Source organism: Mytilus galloprovincialis, chromosome 7 (assembly GCF_965363235.1).
Source record: "Mytilus galloprovincialis chromosome 7, xbMytGall1.hap1.1, whole genome shotgun sequence".
NCBI lineage: Eukaryota > Metazoa > Mollusca > Bivalvia > Mytilida > Mytilidae > Mytilus > Mytilus galloprovincialis.
Window position 1 is genome coordinate 25,079,086 of NC_134844.1, and position 23,211 is coordinate 25,102,296.

The following is a 23,211-nucleotide window of genomic DNA, read 5'->3' on the forward strand; positions in this document are numbered from 1 at the left end:
AATTATGAAAGAGTAATATTTAATGCTTAAATATACTGACTGTATTTTACCTTTTATCAATTAACACTTGTTATGACAACACCTATTGTATTTTGTTTGTAGGCATAGGTTGAATATATTTTTATCAAATGTTGGCATAGGTTGAATGTCTCTATATACACCAACGCTGCATGAAAGTTTATCAACCAGTGTCCATGCATAGTAAGTAAAAGATTCAATGAAATTGTAAAGCAACCTTTCTTAAAACTGAGGAACCTTCAGTGGCGGATCCATAACTTTTTATGAGGGTGGGGTGGGAAATGACTGACATTAAAGGGGAGAGGGGTTTCCACTCCAGTCACGTTTCAGTGATTCTCAATGTAATCAACCAAATTTTCCCCACACAAAAAAAAGGGGGGGGCAGGGCCCTCCTGGATCCGCCTGTAACCTTTTCTACTCAGTTCGGATGCACCACACAACGGTCTTCATCTGACAGCTTGTATGGAAAGAGCCAATGGTTTTGCTCATTTACCAATATAAAAACAAGGACATGTGGTATAATTGAAAAGACCGAAAAAGACCAGAGGACAAGGACGCGAAAACTACAAATGTATATATGTTATGATGGTATGATACTAAACCCCTCACGGGGAGGATTGTGCCTGATTTTCATATGATGAAGACATAATTTTTCAATCAGTTTAATTGAAGTCTGGAGCTGGCATGTCAGTTAACTGCTAGTAGTCTGATGTTATTTATGTATTATTGTCATTTTGTTTATTTTCTTTGGTTACATCTTCTGACATCAGACTCGGAATTCTGTTGAACTGAATTTTAATGTGTGTATTGTTATGCGTTTACTTTTCTGAATTGGTAAGAGGTATAGGGGAGGGTTGAGATCTCACAAACATGTTTAACCCCGCCGCATTTTTGCGCCTGTCCCAAGTCAGGAGCCTCTGGCCTTTGTTAGTCTTGTATTATTTTAACTTTTAGTTTCTTGTGTACAATTTGGAGTTTTGTATGGTGTTAATTATCACTGAACTAGTATATATTTGTTTAGGGGCCAGCTGAAGGACGCCTCCAGAGGCGGATTTAGGGGGGGCAGGGGGCCCGGGCCCCCCTTTTTCGGAAAAAAATTGGTTGCTTATATAGGGAATCATTGAAGCGTGACTGGAGCGGGCCCCCTCTTAGGTCAGTCAGTGGGCCCCCACTTATGTAAATTTCTGGATCCGCAACTAGCCTTCAGGTGCGAGAATTTCTCGTTGCATTGAAGACCTGTTGGTGACCTTCTGCTGTTGTCTGTTCTATGGTCGGGTTGTTGTCTCTTTGACACATTCCCCATTTCCATTCTCAATTTTAGATACATTTACTCAGTCATTATAAAGACCGTATTAATATTAATTATAATTGAAATTTAAAGTGTTTGACAGATATACGTTTAAATATAAATAATTTAATATTGGATGTAACGCGTTTTCTGATTGGCTGACGTTTTTTGTTATGAGCCCATTGACATAATTTAGTCATGTGACCGTGACGTGATCAACGTTTTTTCATGGAATTTAGAATTAAATTATAAGAAATGACTGTAATATTTTTTCTGTCTATTCGAAATAATATAAAAAATGTGGTACACACTGTTTAATAACCCGCTACACGCGCAGGGCCGTAACTACCTATGAGGTAGGGGAGGCAACTGCCTCCCCTGAATTTTCAGCTACACCAAATTTTTTTTTGGAAGTAATAAAATTAAATATTGACAATATGTACACGAAGAACTTGAATTTATATTATAAACAACACACATTTTTAACAGTGTAATCATGATACGTGATGTTCTGTCATTTTCCGGATTTTTGATCGAAAGTGAACCGTTTCGGTATTTGTTTTATCAAGGATTTGCCGCTATAGTATTGCTATACAAATACTTGGTTCTATTATTTTTTTTCGTGTGGCCGTCCGTCTGTTATTCAGTATTCGTACGAGAACTCATATGAAACTTTGCTTTCTACAATTATTTTTGAAGAAATCTTAACTATTCACATTTATTTAGGGCTCAATTAAGCAGAGGAAGTTCCTTTTGTATTGTGAATCTTTTATGATAGCGGAAATTCGTTACCGGCTGAATCAGCTGTTGGATAATTTTTTTAACGTCTCCCGATCGTACGAGAACATTATGGTCAATGCCTTATTAGTTAAATACTCCCATTCGTTGTAGCAGGGACTTTCTATACTAACTATATACTAGTATAGAAAGTCCCTGGTTGTAGTTATATACTGTATGTCTGTTCAGCTTTCAACAATATTGAAATCAGTCAAGGTCCTCGATAAAAAAAAATATCTTGCGTTCTATGATCTTGCTTTATATGTTTTTTTTTTAACTTACCAGTTTGATTTCTAGCAAAGATATCTTTAAATACAGATAATAATTGTTTGCATAAAAATTGCTTCCAGGACCCAGCAGATGTTGTCCAGGAAGGAAATCGAAGGAAAAGTTTAAAAGGGTCACAAGTTTAGACATATTGAGAAAAAAATCCGCGGTCACAATGTATTTAATATTAATTCAATTTTAAAGTTTTATTGCCATATAAACTTTACAGTTTGTGACATATAACAACAACAAAAACAAATAAAGTCAATAACTTACTCAATATATATATATATACAAATTTAGGTAAATATTAAAGGATCCCCTGTCCTCAGTTCCATCCTAGTTTATTCACTTGTGTTGGTGTTGATGGGTTAAGTATAAATATAACTTTGTCTTTAATGATTATAGGTCAAAGTACGACCTTAAAGACGGAGCCTTGGCTCACCCCGAACAGCAATTCCAGCTTGTTTTTGCATAAAAATTGCCTTCAGGTTCACGCAATAGACTACTGATGTTTCTTCAAGTAAAGAAATCGAAGGAAAAATGGTAATTTTTAGCCATTGACTGAGAGAAAAAAAAAATCGGAGGGGGGCTGCGCCCAACCCCTTTCTTTGGGAGCCTCAATCGGCGGCTCCCAAACCCCTGCCTCCCCTGAATTCAAACCCTAGTTACGGCCCTGACGCGTTATTCAGTGTGCACCAAAGTTTTTATGTTATTTCTTCATAGACAGAAAAAATATTACAGTCATTCCTTAAATAACAAAGAACATAAATAATAAGATGTATGTTATTAAGTATAGAAAAAAGATGGTATTTTAAAAATGTATTTATTGCAAAAATTCCCGACAGGTTGAAAGCAACACATTGGTTAAGGTTCTGCATCCCTCTGAAAATACAGAAATATATTATAATTATCATCAATGATAGAAATATGGGCAAAATAATTATTCTTTAGGGTGAACCCCAGGGTATTCCATTATGTCGAAACTACTTTTGAAAATTCACAAATAACAATCAAGGAGACCTGCATCTTTACAACATTTATACTCTGATTTGTACAAAATGGGAACAATGATATAATTTTCTATCATAGCAACCATTATATACCATTTGACAAGATTGCAAAAAATGATTTTGCTACAATCAATGGTTGAAGAGAAGACTCTTGACATCATTGAGATGGGAGCCATCTCTGTGGCCATGCTGGTTACACAAATGTATCTTTTTCCACAGGACATGGGGTTGTCAACTGAAACCAAAGATTATGACCTTTCACCTTAGAAGTTGTACAAACATTAAGAAAATCCCTCGGGTGTTGGTTAATATACATGTCAAGTGTAAACTTTTTAATCATAACGTATCTAAAGATATAGACCGGACACATTTTTTCCATCAAACATTGGGTTGTCAACTGAACAGAAGTTTTTGACCTTGACCTTTGACCTAGGAATTTGTACAAACATTATGACACACCCTTTGGTGTTGGAAACTATACATGTCAAGTGTAAACTTTGAAATCAACGGTTCTAAAGATATAGAGCGGACACATTTTTTTCCCATAGGATATTGGGTTGTCAACTGAACCAAAGTTTTTGACCTTGAACTTTGACCTAGGAAGTTGTACAAACATTATGACACACCCTCTGGTGTTGGTTAATATACATGTCAAGTATAAAGTATGAAATTATATCTGTTTTCTAGATATTTCTTGTTTTTATACAGATGAATGGACTTTATCACAAACTTTCACATGTCAACTATGCAAAAATTTCTAAGTAAATAATGAGGGGAATGGTGAAATTATCTTTATTGAAATGAGATGTGCCAATACTAATACAACTACATGCAGTACTGCATACAAAATATTATAATCTTGTCAGAAGGATATCCTCTTCTTACCTAACCACAAACCTATTTATTATGCAAAAGCTTTACAATCAATGGACAAGACTTAGAGGAGGCAGGATCAAATACTGTAAATTCAGAAATTATTGTTTTTATTATTGCGAATAATGCAACAAGGATTTAATCGCAATAATTTTAACTCGCATTTTAAAATTCGTTCTATGAATTAAACAAGATTTTTCTCAATATCACAAAAATTAAAATTGCATTTTAGTCTAAAATGACAAAATTGCAATAATAAATGCAAGCAATAATTTCTGAATTTACAGTATTATAATCTACATGAAAATTACATGACACAGGGGGCAGGGTAAAGTAATCTCAAGAGATATGCTAAAATATAACACAACTGCATACTAAATATCATAGATTTGTCATTAGCCATTCCTCTAAAACTGACCTAATCACAAACTTTAACAAAGGTTGCTGCTGCCTATGCTTAAAAAGACATAGCTTTGTCTCAATGTTCAAGAAGAAGCATCAAGCAAGACAAAAAGGAATGAATATGAGTAATAGACTAAGAGAATAATAAATATTACTCCATATCTACTTATGAAAAGGCTTTGAAATTATCCATCCTATAAAAAGATTATAACAGGGCATCTTTTTTATTATTGAATTTTTGTATATTTATAAACATTTATTTGCACTGTGTTTTGACAATTAAATGATGCATGAATGAATAAATAAATAAATAATGACACATTTATTTACACAAAATAATGAAAGAAATGGATTAACAAGTATTGTGATGAAGTTTGAAAAATTTCCCATGATTCCACTTCAGAATAAAACGCCCAAAAAAAAGGCATAAATGACCTGTTAGCTTTAAATACATAATACATCTTATACTCTAGAATTCCTATACCAAAGCTATGTGCATATTTTCTTATATGCAAAGAAATAAGCAAATAAAAAGAAATATGTGAAAATGTCATTACATACATGTATTGTAGAAATGTTTGAAAGAAGAACAAATATGGACAGATATATCTCTTACCAGGATTATTCATAAATGCCTATACCTCAGCTATTGTGAAAAGAAATTATGTAAAAGTTTCTTGTCTCTCTCTCTTATTTAAAAAAAATCCCACCAGCTGGTGTGTTTTAGAGATAAATGCGTTGTCAAATTCCCTTAAGAATCTAAGAAAATTTTTAAAATGAAAAAAATAGTGGTCCAAGACTTGAAAACACCTATTCATGTTAAGTAGCTTTGTAACACAAAACCCAATCCCTACAATGTAATTTTCAAGATTATTTTCCTTTCTAAAAAAAAACCTTCATTACAAACCCAAGGAAAAAGAATCATGTTTATACTAAGGACAATATTTAAATGCTGCCAACACTAAGATTTGCTCTTAATTTCTATAATTATGAAGATGCTTTTAAAAACAATGGCATTAATTAACATGATTAAAAACATATTTTGCTAGTATAAATAACACTAATGCTCAACAAATTTAATGCCAACCCATGTTAAATTGAGCATGACATGATTGAATTATTTCATGAATAAGTAAATAATTAATTTTTAACAGAATTTATATACCATTGATTTGTCAAGTAAAACTATTTTGTTTTCTAGCTAAAGAATCTATTTTTTAACATGTTAAAACCAGATGCTCCGCAGGGCGCAGCGTTATACAACTGCAGAGGTCAAACTCTGAACAGTTGGGGCAAGTATGGACACAACATTCAAGCTTGAAACAGCTCTGAATTTGGATTGTGATTAAATAGTTGACACAGCAAAGGTTTCTGACACAGAATGAATGTGGTCTAATGAACTTAAAAATATTTTTTTTTATGCTTGTGAGCAATACACTATGCTGTTGAATATTAATCCCCTCAAAAAAAAAATAGAAGAAAAATTCTTTTTAATTTCTGAAATCAGAAATGAGAAAATTTTTACCCCCCCCCCCCCCCATTTTCAGCTACACATCTCAAGACAATCATCATTTCTTAATACATAATTTTCAATCAGTGTAAGGGAGGTAATCAAGTAACCAAACATATATATATATATATATATATATATATATATATAACAGTGTTCTATAAATTTTAATTGGATTACCTCCCCTTCACTGCTTTTAAATTGCCTATATTGTCCTTTAACCAGAAAAACCCTTGTTTCCCCCCTTTTTTTGGCCCCTAATTGCTTAATGATTTGAGCCATAACCCCCAATTACCATCCCTATGAAGTATGGAAACTTGTGGTATAATTTTAGAGAGAATTATACACTTTTAAAAACACAAGTTATCGACTGAAAACTACAAAAATGCTTATTTGGGCCCCTTTTTTGGCCCCTCCCTTATTGAAACCCCCCTTGGAGCAAGAAACCCAAAACTCAATTCCAGACTCTCCTTTCTAGTAAGAAGTCTTGTAGTATAATTTCAGAAAGATCCATACACTTATTGTTATTGTCTAGAAACTTAAAAAATGCTACTTTTTGGCCCTTTTTTGGTCCCTTATTTCTTAATTTTCAGGGATATTAACCCCAAACTGAATCCAAGCCTTCCTTTTGTTATATGGAACCTTGTGGTACATTGTCAGAGAGATCTATACAGTAATACATAAGTTATTGTCCAGAAACTACAAAAATGCTTGTTTTTGGCCCCTTTTTGGCCTTAATTCCTAGACTGTTTGCCCCTTAACCTTTAAAATAAATCCCAACCTTCTACTTAATGGTATTAAACATTGTGGTACAATTTCAGAGCAATTGAAATACTTATACACAACTTATTGTCCTGAAACTAGATAAATGTTTGTTTTGGGCCCTTTTTGGCCCCTAATTCCTAAACTGTTGGGACCATAACCATAACATTCAGTATGCTGTTGTATTTGAGTTGATTGTAATTTATTGGTCTATGCTCTGATTTCAGAATTCAATGGTCTTGTTAGCAGAATCATGAATCTCACCAAAGCAAATCAATCCCAACCTTCCTTTTGTGTTTATTAACATTGTGTTAAAAATTTATTGATTTCTATCCACTGATACTAAAGTTATTATCCGGAAACCATCCGTCTTTGGACGACGCTGACGATGACGACGAAGACAACGTGATACCAATAAACGACCAAATTTTTAAAAATTTTTGCGGTTGTATAAAAATTGTGCTCAAGTCCAACCAGATGCTCCGCAGGGCGCAGCTATATACAACCGCAGAGGTTGAACCCTGAACAGTTGGGGCAAGTATGGACACAACATTTAAGCTGGATTCAGCTCTAAATTTGGATTGTGATTAAATAGTTGACACAGCATAGGTTTCTGACACAGAATGAATGTGGTCTAATGAACTTAAAATATTTTTTTTGCCTTTGAGCAATTCACTATGCTGTTGAATATTAATCCTCTCAAAAAAATGTTTGAAGAAATTTTCTTTTTATTTATGAAATCTGAAATGAGAAAAATTTAACCCCCCCCCCCCATTTTTTTTTCACATCCCCCTTTCCCTTTTTCCAAAACTGATCTCAATTCAAATTCCTAATGGAGTTTGCAACAATAACTACTCATTTAAATACATCATAAAATATTAAAATGTAAAATAAAGTGCTTGTTATCACTGAATGGTAAAGATTGTTTTAATTTATCAGTTGGTAGTAAAAGTGAATATACATTGTATATTGTATAAAACAATGATTTAAGTTGATTCAACTACTATTCTGGACAAAGAAAGATAACTCCAATTGAAAATTTCTTGCTATTGCACAATATTGTGCAATTAGATATTTCTTGCTATTGCTGTGCAATTGAAAATATTTGCTATTGCACAATACTGTGCAATTGAAAATTTCTTGCTATTGTGCAATACTGTGCAATTGAAAATTGCTTGCTATTGCACTGTGCAATTGAAGATTTCTTGCTATTGCTGAATACTTAATATAATAATTTTGGATCCTGATTTGAACCAACTTGAAAACTGGGCCCATAATCAAAAATCTAAGTATATGTTTAGATTCAGCATATCAAAAAAGCCCAAGAATTCAATTTTTGTTAAAATCAAACTTAGTTTAATTTTGGACCCTTTGGACTTTAATGTAGACCAATTTGAAAACGGGACCAAAAATTAAGAATCTACATACACAGTTAGATTTGGCATATCAAAGAACCCCAATTATTCAATTTTTGATGAAATCAAACAAAGTTTAATTTTGGACCCCCATTTGGACCAACTTGAAAACTGGGCCAATAATCAAAAATCTAAGTACATTTTTAGATTCAGCATATCAAAGAACCCCAAGGATTCAATTTTTGTTAAAATCAAACTAAGTTTAATTTTAGACCCTTTGGACCTTAATGTAGACCAATTTGAAAACGGGACCAAAAATTAAGAATCTACATACACAGTTAGATTCGGTATATCAAAGAACCCCAATTATTCAATTTTTGATGAAATCAAACAAAGTTCAATTTTGGACCCTTTGGGCCCCTTATTCCTAAACTGTTGGGACCAAACCTCCCAAAATCAAGCCAACCTTCCTTTTATGGTCATAAACCTTGTGATTAAATTTCGTCGATTTCTATTTACTTATACTAAAGTTATTGTACGAAAACCAAGAATAATGCTTATTTGGGCCCTTTTTTGGCCCCTAACTCCTAAACTGTTGGAACCAAAACTCCCAAAATCAATCCCAACCTTTCTTTTGTGGTCATAAATCTTGTGTCAAAATTTCATAGATTTCAATTTACTTAAACTAAAGTTATAGTGCGAAAACCAAGAAAATGCTTATTTGGGCCCTTTTTGGCCCCTAACTCCCAAAATCAATCCCAACCTTCCTTTTGTGGTCATAAACCTTGTGTTAAAATTTCATAGATTTCTATTCACTTTTACTAAAGTTAGAGTGAGAAAACTAAAAGTATTCGGACGACGATGACGCAAGACGACGACGACGCCAACGTGATAGCAATATACGACGAAAAATTAAAATTTTTGCGGTCGTATAAAAATTTAATCATGTTAAAGCACACCATATACCCTGAAAACCAATTTCATGTGTTGAAGTATCTCAGCCTTAAAATAGTCAGTGGCAGATTCAGGGGTTGACCCCTGCCTCCCCTTTTTTTTTGACAATCAATGCATTTGAACGGGGATGTATAGTTGGAACCAATCTTTTTAAAATGGCTGGATCTGCTCCTGAGAGTGATCATGCATATATGTTTATGTGAACTGATAATTTGAAAAAGTATCTATAACTCCTTTACCTCACATTAATTTCATGCTTGATAATTATATATGAATTTTTAAAAGGTAAGATTTTATGGTGTGACCATTGATGTTTTTGGTACATGCAAACACAAAAAACACTCATGTACTTTTTCATCCAAGTCTTTTTTACAAGTAGCTAATTTTGCATTGAATTGTTAGTTTTCTGAGTACAAATTTTCCTTCTCATACAGTATCAAGTTAAGGAGTACAATCGGGAATAGTTTGCATCAACATTTTAATATACACATCCTTTCAATAATTTCAGAAACATTTTTAAAGCACAAAATTATAAAAAATAACTACTCTTTATGTCAAATATGATCAGGAATATAATTTTAAACTATATACATGATATAAACTGAGTTCAATCTCAGTGACTGTTCCAATGAAAGTAGTCTTTTTTGTCTAGTGTAATGGTCAACAATAGTTACTGATACACAATGCTACACCTTTAAACTGCAGGATGACAAATCTCTTGATCATGCATTCAAGTTTCAACATTTAATAAGCTGTCAACAAGGGGTGCATTTCTAGCTGTGGCGCAGAGTCTTGATGAATTCAAAATCAGTATTCTTTGGTAAAAATCACAATATCTTTTTCTACATAATTTGATCATTCTTGTTAATTTCTTCATTATTATGCTGAGCTTATTTGTTCTTGACAATGGCACTTTCTGATAATACTGTTAACTAAGTAACAAAAATTCACTATACCATTGAATTGGACTCTCCAAGTTTGTCTGCAACCTGCAATAAATAATTATCTGTCCAATAACTTCAAAGATTCATCAAAATATAAAAATAAATAAAGATTTCTTCTGTGTATTCTTTTGTTTTATAATTTCTTTTCACATAGAACGTTGTTTGTGAGAATTTGACATGGTCCTGAGTGCATTCTAAATTTTTTATTACATTATAAAATGATGTCTTCTTTTAGTTTTAGTTTTATTGTGATGTTAGGTTGCTGTTCCTTTGACATAATACTCTATATATTCCTTTAATTATTATGCAAATAGAAACAAGATTGTAAACCAAAATATATGTACTTAGTAAAAATCTTAGTTGCTATAAAATTGAAATTGGAGTATAAGTGAATCTGACATATCTTAGATTTATGAGTACATGTCTATTAAAAGCTCATAAGAGTTTAAGTTATGTTCTTATTAGTCTCTGCTTATTTATATACTATGCTGACTCTAAATAAAACTTATTTATTCATTTTTATTTATCTGACAGGAATTTAAGTCTTGTTCTTGCTGAACCAATTCTTTATGGAGCAGCACTTTCCGACTAAATATATTTTTTTTTATTAATTGTTATTGACTTTGAACTATATATAGCTAGCTGTCAGTAACTAATTCTCCTTGCCATCTTTTTTTATCAGGCTTTTGTCTATAGTGAGAATTTGCTTGTCTGTTTTGAATTATTTTCACAACTCGTTTCCCCATACATTTTGTACAAGACAAAGATAGATTTATAATTTGTTATAAACAGACATGAGTGTGGGTACTTGTTGGGTGATGAAGGCTGTATATTGACCTCTAAATGTTTATTGTCTATTCTGTGTTGTTGGAATGCTGTTTGACAATTAGTCCACTTACTCTATTATTAACAACAATTTTGTAAGGGTGCAAGGTAACATGATTTCTAGATTAAATAAACAGATATTTCATGGTTATCAATTTATCATTAAGATTCTAGGAGACAAGTCTGCAATAAATAAAACTTACCTGTCGAATATAAGGTAAATTTAAAATTGTTCCTATAACTGGTACTCTTCTTAAAAAGTTAATTACTACTGGGAAAAACCCACTGAAAGAAGAAAAGTTTACATATATCAATAAACAAGTTAAACAATTAACTATTGCTTACTATACATGCTATACATCTATAATACTAAAATAACGAGGTCCAATTTGTTAGCCGTCATGGGGTAAAAACGACAAATCAAAGAATTCTACTGTAAATATAGCTAATATAGGACAATAGTATTGATTAAAAATTACACCATTCCAGACCCTTTTGTTTTCCACATAATTAATATTGCTAATAATTAACAACTTCCGGGTCGAATCCGATACTGATACCAATATAGTACATGTATATTCATCCCTGTTAGGCTGTTACCTATACCTTATCTGTACGTCCAACATTTGACCGGCACACCACCAAACAGTGTGTTTAGGATTTGCTTTATACACGGGTCATACTCACATGGTTGACACTACTAAATTCAATCATTGTCACATTGTTTCCTATTGCATGTCATGCATGTATTGAAGTATTTTAATCAGCATAAATTTATAATATATGACAATACTAATACTAAAAATCCACGGGGGGGTCTCTTCCTATATAAAGGTATATACATATGTGCCGCTGGAATGGGTCCCTTTTTTGATCTGTCAAATATATCAATGGGGTGCAATTTTACCGAGGAAATATATCAATAGGTAGTAATTGACCGATATAGGTACTATTTGAGCTGATAAATATATGAATGGGTTATGATTTCGCTGTGAAATATATGTATAGGTAGGGATTTCACAATTATTCAATATATGAATGGGGGGTGTTTTTAAAATCCCAGCTGCACACCTGTACCCAAAATCCCATGTTGAGACCCCCCGTGTAAAAATCTAGACTTCAAAAAGGCGTACATAGGTACAGTTTTCAATTTGTTAGCCAGCATGATGTAAAATTTGTGTATTAAAGAATTCAACTTTATTTATAACTAATATAGTTCAAACAGAAAGATTTTGGAAGCAGAAAAAACTGTGCATCTTATAATCACCATGACTATATCAGATGACAATACCAATACAAAATTCCAGGCTAAAATAAGGCTTACACATAGTTATATACTTTAATTCAGTCACGGACCCGCGATATCACGGGCCTGTTCAAGTGCTATATATATGTAAATCAATACCCTGCAATTAGTATCCAGTAAACAGGAACTTGATGAGCATGATGAGTGATTGACGCAGACAACAACATCATACCATTATACAATCCCAATAAATTTTTTGCGGTTGTATAAAAATCATGATGAGTGATTGATGTAAAAAAGCATGCTTACATGAATGTCCATGCCAAATTTCATAAAACCTTGATTAGTAGTTTTATATACATGGCCATTATGCATGTTACGTTAAACATTGTTAAAGAAAACATAAGAATTCTGTAAATTAAATGCTTCATCTTTTGTTGTTAGTATGATTTACATAAAAAGTAAAATATCAAAAATACTGAGGAAAATTCAAAACGGAAAGTCCTCAATCAAATGGCAAAATACATTGTACATACATTTTGACATAAAAGATATTCATAATCAAGTGCATCAATGTGCATGTTGTAAACCTACTCCTTAGTAATTGAGAAAATCTGCTATATCAAAGTAATGTTAGAATGAATTGAAACTAGAATATGTCATTCCTAGCCTCAAGATAAACTTATACCTTTCATAATGAACTGACTAGCTCCTCTGGTTACAGTTTTTATTTTTACAGACATACATGTAACAGTTGTCCATGATAAACTGAAATCCCTAAACTTAATAATGCATCAGTGTCAATATACTTATTTCATCTCACAATGACTTTCTAAAATACAAGTTGAACTGTTCTTTTGCTTAAACATATTAAATATACAATGATGTACTTAGAACAGGATTAACATTTATAAGTCTTTAAAACTGTCCCATATTTTCAGTTTTTTTGTAGGACATATTGCATGATGTAAAATCTCTGAAATCTTGTTAGCAAAATTTCCTCAAAGCAAATTACTTGTCATGCTTGTGGGATTCTTAACCTGATTCACATTGTAGTCAAATATGTTTTTTGTCTGTTTAAATTGTAATCATGTTACATGTAATAGTACAACTTCGACCTCTGCACTAGATTACACAAACATATATGTGCACAATATATATTTCTTGTTATAATATGTATCATACTATATATACTTGCCTAAATAATAAGAAAAATCCATATAATTCTACACACATTCCTATGACTGGAAATCCTAATAATACAACAAATATTCCTCCAATAAAGAAACTTGTGGCTTTAATTTTATGTTTTTGAAAGAAAAATCTTACAGTTCTTTCCATTCCTATCACAAAAGAAAGTCCAACTATAAATAAAATCTGAAAAGAAAGAAAAATACAAATGAACATTAATCATAAATGTTATATGGTTATAACATCAAATTTATTTTACAAAGCCATGGCCAGATGGCTGTAATTTCTGATGCTCAGGTACTGTTCACTATCTTTTGGGTTTCTGTTTATATCCTTTTCTTGTATTTTTGTAAATTAAGATCGATTGAAATATTTTGTTTTAAATATACAGATCATCAGGATAAAGTTTCCTGTTCTCTTTCAGTCTTTTCATGTTAATTTGAACTTTTCTTATTCAAATCTTTGTCAAGGTAAACATAGACATGATAGATGGTTATCAGATATTTTTACAGGTACAAATGTACCATATTCTTTAAACAAAGACTTACATTTCCAATGGCTAGTAATCCTCTGTCAAAGAAAAACATAATTCCTAGAAACAGAAAGGCAATTCCAAATCCAGCTAGCCCAACACCAATCTCTGAAAAAAAGTTAATTTGGATTAAACATTTAAATAATTTACCAACAGGTATTTTTAAACATCTCGCACATATCTAATGCAGGCAGTATATATCACAATATTATTCCTTTACACTTATTTCTTAATTAAAAACTTACCACTATGTTCAGTCAGAGATATAACTCTATAGGCTAGGGTTATTACAGAAAATAACTTGCATGTGTTATAACAGATACTTTCATGAGTTGTCTACTCTTTATTTCTTAATTTTTCTAAATCTGTAATAACATTTGTCAGTCAGGGGTACTACTTGTACAAGTTATTTTCATTTACTTGAAGAAGTAAAAAGAAATATACACATATAAGTAAATAAATAATGTTTGAATAATCTGCCCTTAATTTTCACAAAAATTTACTTGTATAAGTAAATTTTTCTTACAATCCCACAAAAGTCCTCAAGTTTTGAGATGTTAATTCATGCCTTTAATGATTTTTCCCAGGTTTACTCAATTTTTTGTATTAGAGTTCAATGTTTCATTTTATTAATTCAACAAAGAAACTGATTGTGCAAAGATCTTAAGTATTTGCGCAAGGCCTTCAAAAATTGCTCCTTGGGGGCTTGTAAATGAGCAATGTTCTGAAGATAACAGACAAATGGGATTTTCATTGTCCATGAAATTACACTTAAATGATTAGTAGACATCTGTAAAGGGCAGATAATTTAAAATTCTATTAGAACAAAGAAATCATAAGAATTCAATAAAAGAAGATAGGATGACTTTTTTACTTCTACAAGAAAAAAAATTGAATGTCTAAGGGACATAACTCAGCCAATATTTTTTTTACCTATACAAGTAAATAAAATTCACTTGTATAAGTATCCTAAAAATTTACTTATATAAGTATATTAATATTACTTCTTCGAGTAATTAAAAATAACTTGTACAAGTAGTAACCCTGACTGTATGTTAGTTATTTGTAAAATTCTTTCATTTATAGTGGGCTCTAGGAAACTCTTGATACTTTAATTTGCGCAGAAACTAAATGCATAGCCTTGATAACTAATTTTTAAATTAAATTAATACATTTTTGATTAATCATGGTAAATCAATGAGACGGCAATTTAGGGATAAACTTCACTGTGTCTAAACCACACCGGCAAAATTTGCTCGGACTCAATGGTATCTAACATCCGGCACAATGACGGAACACCAATAGACCAAAGAAAGGTAGGTTTCTCCTTATTTTTTTATTTTTTTTAACAGACATATACAACTATTTTCTATTGTGAGATGCAATATTTTCTACAACCGTTCTATATATATATTAACGGAGAAATAAGTCAAAATGCATGTCAAAATGATGAATTGAGTGAACCTTGCCTCGAAATTGTTTAATTTCTCGTTAAATTGTTCACATTGTACGGAAAGAAAGGTACGGGAAGATAGATATTGACACGGAGATTGCAAATTTAGTAATTATGAGCATCTCCATAATTGTATCTCTGTGTATGGAACGAAAGAAATGGGTCATGTCAAAATGGAACTGGCCGGTTTCGTCAATGTATACAACCCATAGATTTTAAAATGCATAACCCGGTTTGGTCAAATAAAAAAAATCATAATCGCATTACATTATAATTGATTATTTAACTTCTGTGTTCAAAAGGAGTGTTGTGGGTCGTTGGAAAACAAGTTCGTTCACCGGACAACGGCTTATTATTTATATGAGTCTCAGATTCAAATAAATAATAAGCAAACACTTGAATTCCTACTCTTATAGAACACAAATATTTTAATTTACTTTGCATTCTGAAATTTATTAACAGCATATTGAGATTAAAGCTCTCTAAATATGCGTTTTCTATATGAGTTATGGGAAAATATGTTGAACATGTTTAAACTTGAAATTAAAGTTTACGGTCTTAAAAATCGAAACACACAATTGATATGTGATTTTCTCGCACAAAAGGATGGACACCTTTATAAGTAATCTAATCATTCTATGTATGTAATCTTTTCTACAATCGTTAAGGGATAATAGTTAATACAAGTTTTGGCACACATCGCGCATTTACTATACAGGCTCTGTCATCGGACGAGTTAAGGTTTTTTCATCCTTTTTTATTATTTGTACTTTTGTTGTACTGTTTGTGTCAGTGACAACACTTTGACTCAGTCCATTCCCGATTCACACGCTTATAATTCCATGGTTGTCTTTGGTTGCTTTATACCATATGCATTTTGAACATAAAATAGGCAGGTAGTTTTCTTGTTTGAATTGTTTTACATTTATAATTTAGGGCCCTGTTATAGCTTGCTTTCATGCAGTTTGTGTGTTTTTCTCATTGTTTAAGGCATACGCTGACCTAAACTTGATTAATTCAACATAATTTTTGTGTCTAAAAGAAAGTTGTCTCATTGTCAATGTTTATGGGATAAGTGGTTACCGTCACTTCTTCTTAATAAGACCTAGATATAAATGACGGTCATGTTTTGCAAACCAACTTTTATTCACATTGAAAATACAAAACTGTCAGATATTGTTTTCGAAAGTTATCTTGAAGTTTCAATTGAATTTGAACTGTACAAAAAATGAATTTGAACTGTAAAAATAATGTGAAAAACATGCCTATGAAAATAAATGTGCCTACCAGAAACGGGGAGAAAGTTACAAATCTCACTGCTATGTTATGGATGCTTAAGTGTGAAAACTCGCTTTAGTGCGCAAGTAACACATTATATATAGTACCAGAAAATCTGGCAGGACTGCATGCATGATTAATTTGTGCAGAACAGTATAGACTATAGTCGGTTTGGGACTGTTCGTCAATGATTGAATGCATAAATGTATTAATAATTGATAGTAAATATTGTAAACTAAGTGTATATAATATAGTATAGTAAATTAAAATTATGGCACAATCAAAACACATCCTTTTATTTTTCATCTTTACATACTACTATTATAAGGCCAACTAAAATTAATTAGTAGATTTTCATCCAAATTTTTGAAAATAATGGGGCGGGTGGGAGGATTTTATTTTTTAAATTTTATTTCATATGAAACCCTTTTGTGACGAGTTCTTCATGCAAGTGTAATAATAAGCTTACATCATGTATACACAAGTATGAGGAATCTTACATAATATTTCAAATCCTTAAATAAATATATCTATAAATTGCGGGTAACACGAATGACCGAATAACACTGTTATTATCCGAATAACACTTGTAATGACCGAGTAATACTTTGAATTTTCAAATAAGCACATATTGGTGACTTTTAAACATAGATATATTTTTTAGATATATTTGCTAATATTAAAATTTAAAGTGTTATTCGATCATTACAAGTGTTATTCGGATAGTAACAGTGTCATTCAGTCATTCGAGGTACCGTCTAATTGCGGCTTTGAAAACTTAACAACAAAAACGTGTGAGAAATTCTCTCTTCAGTTAGACTACATGTACCTACACAAAATGTATTTTGGTTTCTAAACAATGGTTTGTATTACCATAAAATAAAGCATTGATGCATTGGTATGCAACACAATTATTATGAGTACAGAATAAAATGAAAACTCAGAGAGTGTTGAAAATAATAGGGTTGGTACTTTATATGCAAGATGAAAATATAATTATCATGTTAAACTTGAACGTAATAATAAAAAAAAAAGTTGTTGTTTAATGAGTCTTTTTGGGAGTATTGGGACATTTGCTGTTATTTGCGGCTTTAAATCTTAACAACAAAAACGTGTGAGAAATACTCTCTTCAGTTAGACTACATATACCTACACAAATGTATTTTGGTTTCTAAACAGTTGTTTGTATTACCATAAAATGAAGCAAATGCATTGGTATGCAACACAATTAGTATGAGTACAGAATAAAACGAAAACTTAGAGAGTGTTGAAAATAATAGGGTTGGTACTTTATATGCAAGATGAACATATAATTATCATGTAAAACATGAACTTAATAATAAAAAAAAAGTTGTTGTTTAATGAGTCTGTTTGGGTGTATTGGGACATTTCCTGTTTGTCAACATAACATGGGTAAAATCAAAGTGCTTGCATAAATAAAATGCGTATGTTAGTCGACTTTTTAAATTCAATAAACGGTCATAAATTTGAAAAGTTCGTGCTTGTGTTTCAATATCTGTAATTCAGTCATGTTTTCTGTATCAATGGTTTCCACGAATCTTGTGCTTTGGGTATCATTTACAGTTTAAATTTCCTGAGACAAAGTCATTGCATAAATAAAAAAGTCCGCAGTTTTCTAATCACAGAAATTTGTGACATACCGCGATTTGCAGTCTTGGAAACAGCGTTTTTCTCGTAACACCAATATTTCATGTCATTCTCGTTATCAATCTTTACTCTCGGAAGATGATGTTGTCATCATAGAGCAGCGGAAAGGTCGACTTAATCATTTTGGTTAGATTTACTCGAGGTACAAAACCGAAATTTGAAACAGGAAGCACTGAATGAAACGAAATTTTAACGGTTACCGGTAACGGGAATGAACAAAATCCGGAAATCGTAAATTTTATAAAATAAAAAAATTCGGGGCGGGGCGATTTCAGAGGGGCGGGCGGGGATGAAAATCTATCAATTAATTTTAATTGGCCTAAACAAAGAAAATATAATAATGTTACAAAATAATTAGATACCAGTGTTTGCTATTCAGTATTTATATTCCATTTAAAATTAGTTTGAAGTTAAGTGAAATAAGGGATACGCCTTTCATTAGGAAAATGTGTATTATCATAATTAACTATGTCCAAAAGTGTTGTTTAAAATAGATTTTAACACGCCAAGTTTACTTTACAATAAATATATATTTAAATTCTCGAAAATCAATGGTCAGATCCGTGCCAAAGTTTCTTTTCATAAATTGTTTGTTAAAAAAATAACCAAAAAAAACGGGTGATATATATAGACGAAACCGGGTGATTGTGTAGTAACAACATTGACGAAACCGGTTTATTTTAATTTGACATGACCCTTTTCTTTCGTTCCATACACAGAAATACAATTATTGAGATGCTCATAATAACTAAATTTGCAATCTCCGTGTCAAATCTATCTTCCCGTACCTTTCTTTCTGTACAATGTGAACAACTTAACTAGAAATTAAACAATTTCGAGGCAAGGTTCACTCAATTCGTCATTTTGACATGCATTTTGACTTATTTCTCCGTTAATATAGAACGGTTGTAGAAAATATTGCATCTCACAATAGAAAATAGTTGTATATGTATATACATTCTTCGATATCATAAAAAAAATAAAAAAATAAGGAGAAACCTACCTTTCTTTTGTCTATTGGTGTTCCGTCATTGTGCCGGATGTTAGATACCATCGAGTCCGAGCAAATTTTGCCGGTGTGGTTTAGACACAGTGAACTTGGCTGTGATAACAAGGCTAGGTTATTAAAGGAATGTAACGTATTATATCAGACACTTGGGAATTACTGAGAAACTTGCACAGAACCTCATTTCATGCTCTGGTCATTATTTCTTATAATAAATTAAAACACATTGTAATTAAGCATGATGTATCTCTGAGCAAATGCTTTGAAGTGATATAGAGAAGATGTGATAACATCCTTTAGTTATTACATGCATATTTTTTTCTATAATAACATAAAGGTGTACTATTTAAAATTGGAAAACTATGAACTTTTATATCTTTCAATAGTTATGTCATGTATATGTATACATATAGACAAAAGTAATATCAATAGAACTTTTATACATTTTTAACTAAACTAATGATGTTTATTGTTCCTTTGAAACATGTAACACACATATATGTTATCACAGTTCTTTTATTTTTTTGTCCACAATAACAAATGTATGTTATTTTTCTGTAATAACCCTATAGAGTTATATCCCTGACTGATGTTGGTAATGCAAAAAAAGCCTGTTTTAAAGGAGTGTAAGAGATAAATTTGTCCTGGTACAATATGTCCGGGCGGACACATATTACTACTATAAAAAGTCCATGGTTACAGAATTTACTAGTATTTTTAGTCCGATGTTAGTAATTTATGTCCCCAGACTAATTTTCCTAGGAATTCAAGTCCATCTCCTTAATTAATATTCCAGTAAAATACATCGATAATATACTATTATTTAATAATTAATGTTTAAAAGTCATCAAGTTATTATTTTTAACAGGTTGTTAATTGATTTCACAATTATCCTCTATCTTTTTGAGTTCATTTAATCTCCCTTTGATCTTCAATATCTAATTTTGCTTAAAATTCAGTTTTCATTATACACCTTAAAGTATGGTTAACAATACAACTACAATACTGGTCTTGGTGCTCACTTGGGTTCTATTTACTGTGGAATACCCACTGTTGCCGACGATGTTACTCTGATTTCCAACAACCCGTATGAGATGCAAACAATGTTAAATGTCTTGTCTGATTATGCAAATAAACATCGCTACATAATTAGTAGCCAGAAGTCATGTACTCTACAATATGGAAGTAAAACTGAACATTTATTTACACTGAATGGTCAACCGCTTCAAAATTCTGTTAAAGCGACTCATCTTGGTATAGATCATGATGTCAATTCTAAATATGGTGTGAAAGATTGTGTACCTAATAGAATTCAGACAGCTAGGAAAACAGTGTATGCCCTCATGGGAGCTGGGCTCCATGGTTTGAATGGACTTAACCCTAAAGTCTCTATGCACCTGGTGAAAATTTATGTGCTACCCAGACTTTTGTATGGATTAGACTCCATAATACTTTCTGTCTCCGATATGAAATTACTCTCCGTATATTACACCAAGCTTTTAAAGCAGATCCAGCATTTGCCAGAGCGCACTTCCACTAGTGCTGTCTACTTACTTCTCGGTTAAATTCCAGTTGAGGCCGAATTGCATAAGCGTATGCTGAATTTTTTCGGTAATATCATCAGAAACCATGGTTCTGTCGAGCGTGATGTTGCTATAAGACAACTGGCTGTAATGCCAAGGGATTCAAATAGTTGGTTTGTCAAAATTATTGACTTAACAGAACAGTATGGCTTACCATCACCACATGATCTTATTAATGTGCCTCCGGGGAAAATCGAGTGGAAAAATATTGTAAGAAAATCTATCTCTTCGTATTGGATTGATCTTCTAAAATCTGATGTAAAATCAAAGTCATCTCTAAAGTTTTTAAATGTCAATAATATCACTCAAGGAAAAACCCACAATGTCTGGGATAGCTGTGGAACAGAGCCGTTTACTTCAACTATGGCCAGCATAAAAGCAAAAATCATGTGTGGAACTTATACCTTACAGCATGACAGAGCTAAGTTCGACAGATCTGGTGGAACTAATTCAGCATGTAAATTATGTGGCAAAGGAAGTGAGGACATTAAACATTTCCTTCTATATTGTGAAAAATTGAGAGACATACAGGAACATTTCCTAAATATTATACTAGTAAAGTTATATGACTGTGTTGATATGGAAGTGTATAATGAAATATTATCATCAGAAGACTTACAACTCAAAGTTATTATTGACTGTTCATCCTTTGAATTCCTAGACGAATCCAACATCTCTAATATTGAATGTGTATCTAGAGGTTATTGTTATAGACTACATCAAAGAAGAGCTTCGCTACTTCAAATAACCTAGTTATCATCATTATTCAATTGACAATAATCTTGAAACTGTGATTAATTCCATGTGAAGAACTATTTTGAACTGTGCAAGTAGAAGTATGAATAAGCCAGGAGTGGAGTCATGTACATATTTACCTTAAAGTTTATATATTAAATTTCCCATGATTTGAAGTAAATTTAAATTCCCATTAAAATATATATTAACTTCCCATTAAAGTATATATTAACTTCCCATTTATGGTTACTATTTGTATATACCTAGTTAACATATAATTCATGATGAAACCCATCATAAATCATGTAGTTAAGGTGTGATTGAGCCCCTGTATATAGCAACTCCCAAGTTACACCGTATGGTGGTGCGCCTGACAGAGGCGGAACTTACAGATTAGGTAACAGGTACCAGTATTGCTGTTTTTAAAAAAAAAGTTACAAAACTGGTACAAAATTTGTACAGCAGTATTGACTATTGTGGACAATACTGGTATACCAGTATTGCGATCACCAACTACAGGAGATCCGTCATCAATATGTGTTAATATTAAAATTTCAAGTGTTATTCGGTCATTACAAGTGTTATTCGGATAATAACAGTGTCGGTCATGGGAATGACCGAATGTGTTTTTGGAGCGGACTTAAATATCTGGTGAGAAAGTGAATATGCCGGGTGTTTTACATTAGTGATTCCGCTAGAATTTTTGACTTGAAATGAAAGTCTGATAATTGTTGAATTTCTTTGAGTATTAACGTTTTTCTTTTTGCTATTTACTTTGAAAATCTGTGATCTGATACATCTTAGTTGGTTTATTGTTGACGTTGCTCTGTTTTTCGCCACCGTGGCTTTGTATTTTTTTTCTTGCCTCCAAACAAAAGAACTTTGATCTAACTAAATACCACAAAAAAGAAACAAGACGTTTCGGCCATGGAGCTATTTCGGACTTGGTTGATACTTCTTTCGTGTAAATAAAAGTAGTTTCAGCTATACTTTTATTTTATATATATTCAAAGAGATTTCAGGAGGTGATTGCAGATAACAACAGACCGTCATATAAAACATTTAATTAATATATGTCTCAGTGATAACGTAGAGGCCTACCATACATATTTTTAATTTTTATAATCGGCGTGATAAGTAAGTACACACTGTTAATTAATTAAAACTTTAAAATTTCAGTAGGACACGTTTTTAAAAAAATGGTCGTAAAGAGTGCTTTTCTTGTGATACTGAGTTTTGAGAAGTTTTAGAAACACCATATGTCTCTGCAGGATAAAAAAAACTGAAGTGGATAACATGGTAGAACCTTTAAAAAAAATACCTCACAAAGCGTCTACAATAGACTGTAATGTGTGTAACCAAATTTAAGTGCATACAATAATTATATAATGGGTAGGCCAGTAAATACATTGCCGGAAAATATAAAATTAAAGAAGATGTACGAGCAGGAAAAACAGGAATGCGTGTCCAGATGACACCATGCAAGGCACGCGCTACTACGTTTCCATGTTCAGTGAACCGCGAAAGATGG

The 23,211-nt window shown here is 31.9% G+C and overlaps 1 protein-coding gene across 1 annotated transcript; it reads right to left on the minus strand.

Annotated features, from left to right (window-relative positions):
- Window positions 1-9,680: 9,680 nt before the first annotated feature.
- Window positions 9,681-22,578, minus strand: LOC143082621 (vesicle transport protein GOT1B-like). Its single transcript, XM_076258401.1, has 5 exons — window positions 22,455-22,578; window positions 13,974-14,065; window positions 13,433-13,611; window positions 11,192-11,273; window positions 9,681-10,208 (listed from the first exon to the last, which is right to left on the minus strand). Exons 1-5 carry the CDS (start codon window positions 22,477-22,479, stop codon window positions 10,170-10,172), a joined length of 417 nt encoding a protein of 138 aa, XP_076114516.1. The 5' UTR covers window positions 22,480-22,578; the 3' UTR covers window positions 9,681-10,169.
- Window positions 22,579-23,211: the final 633 nt, after the last annotated feature.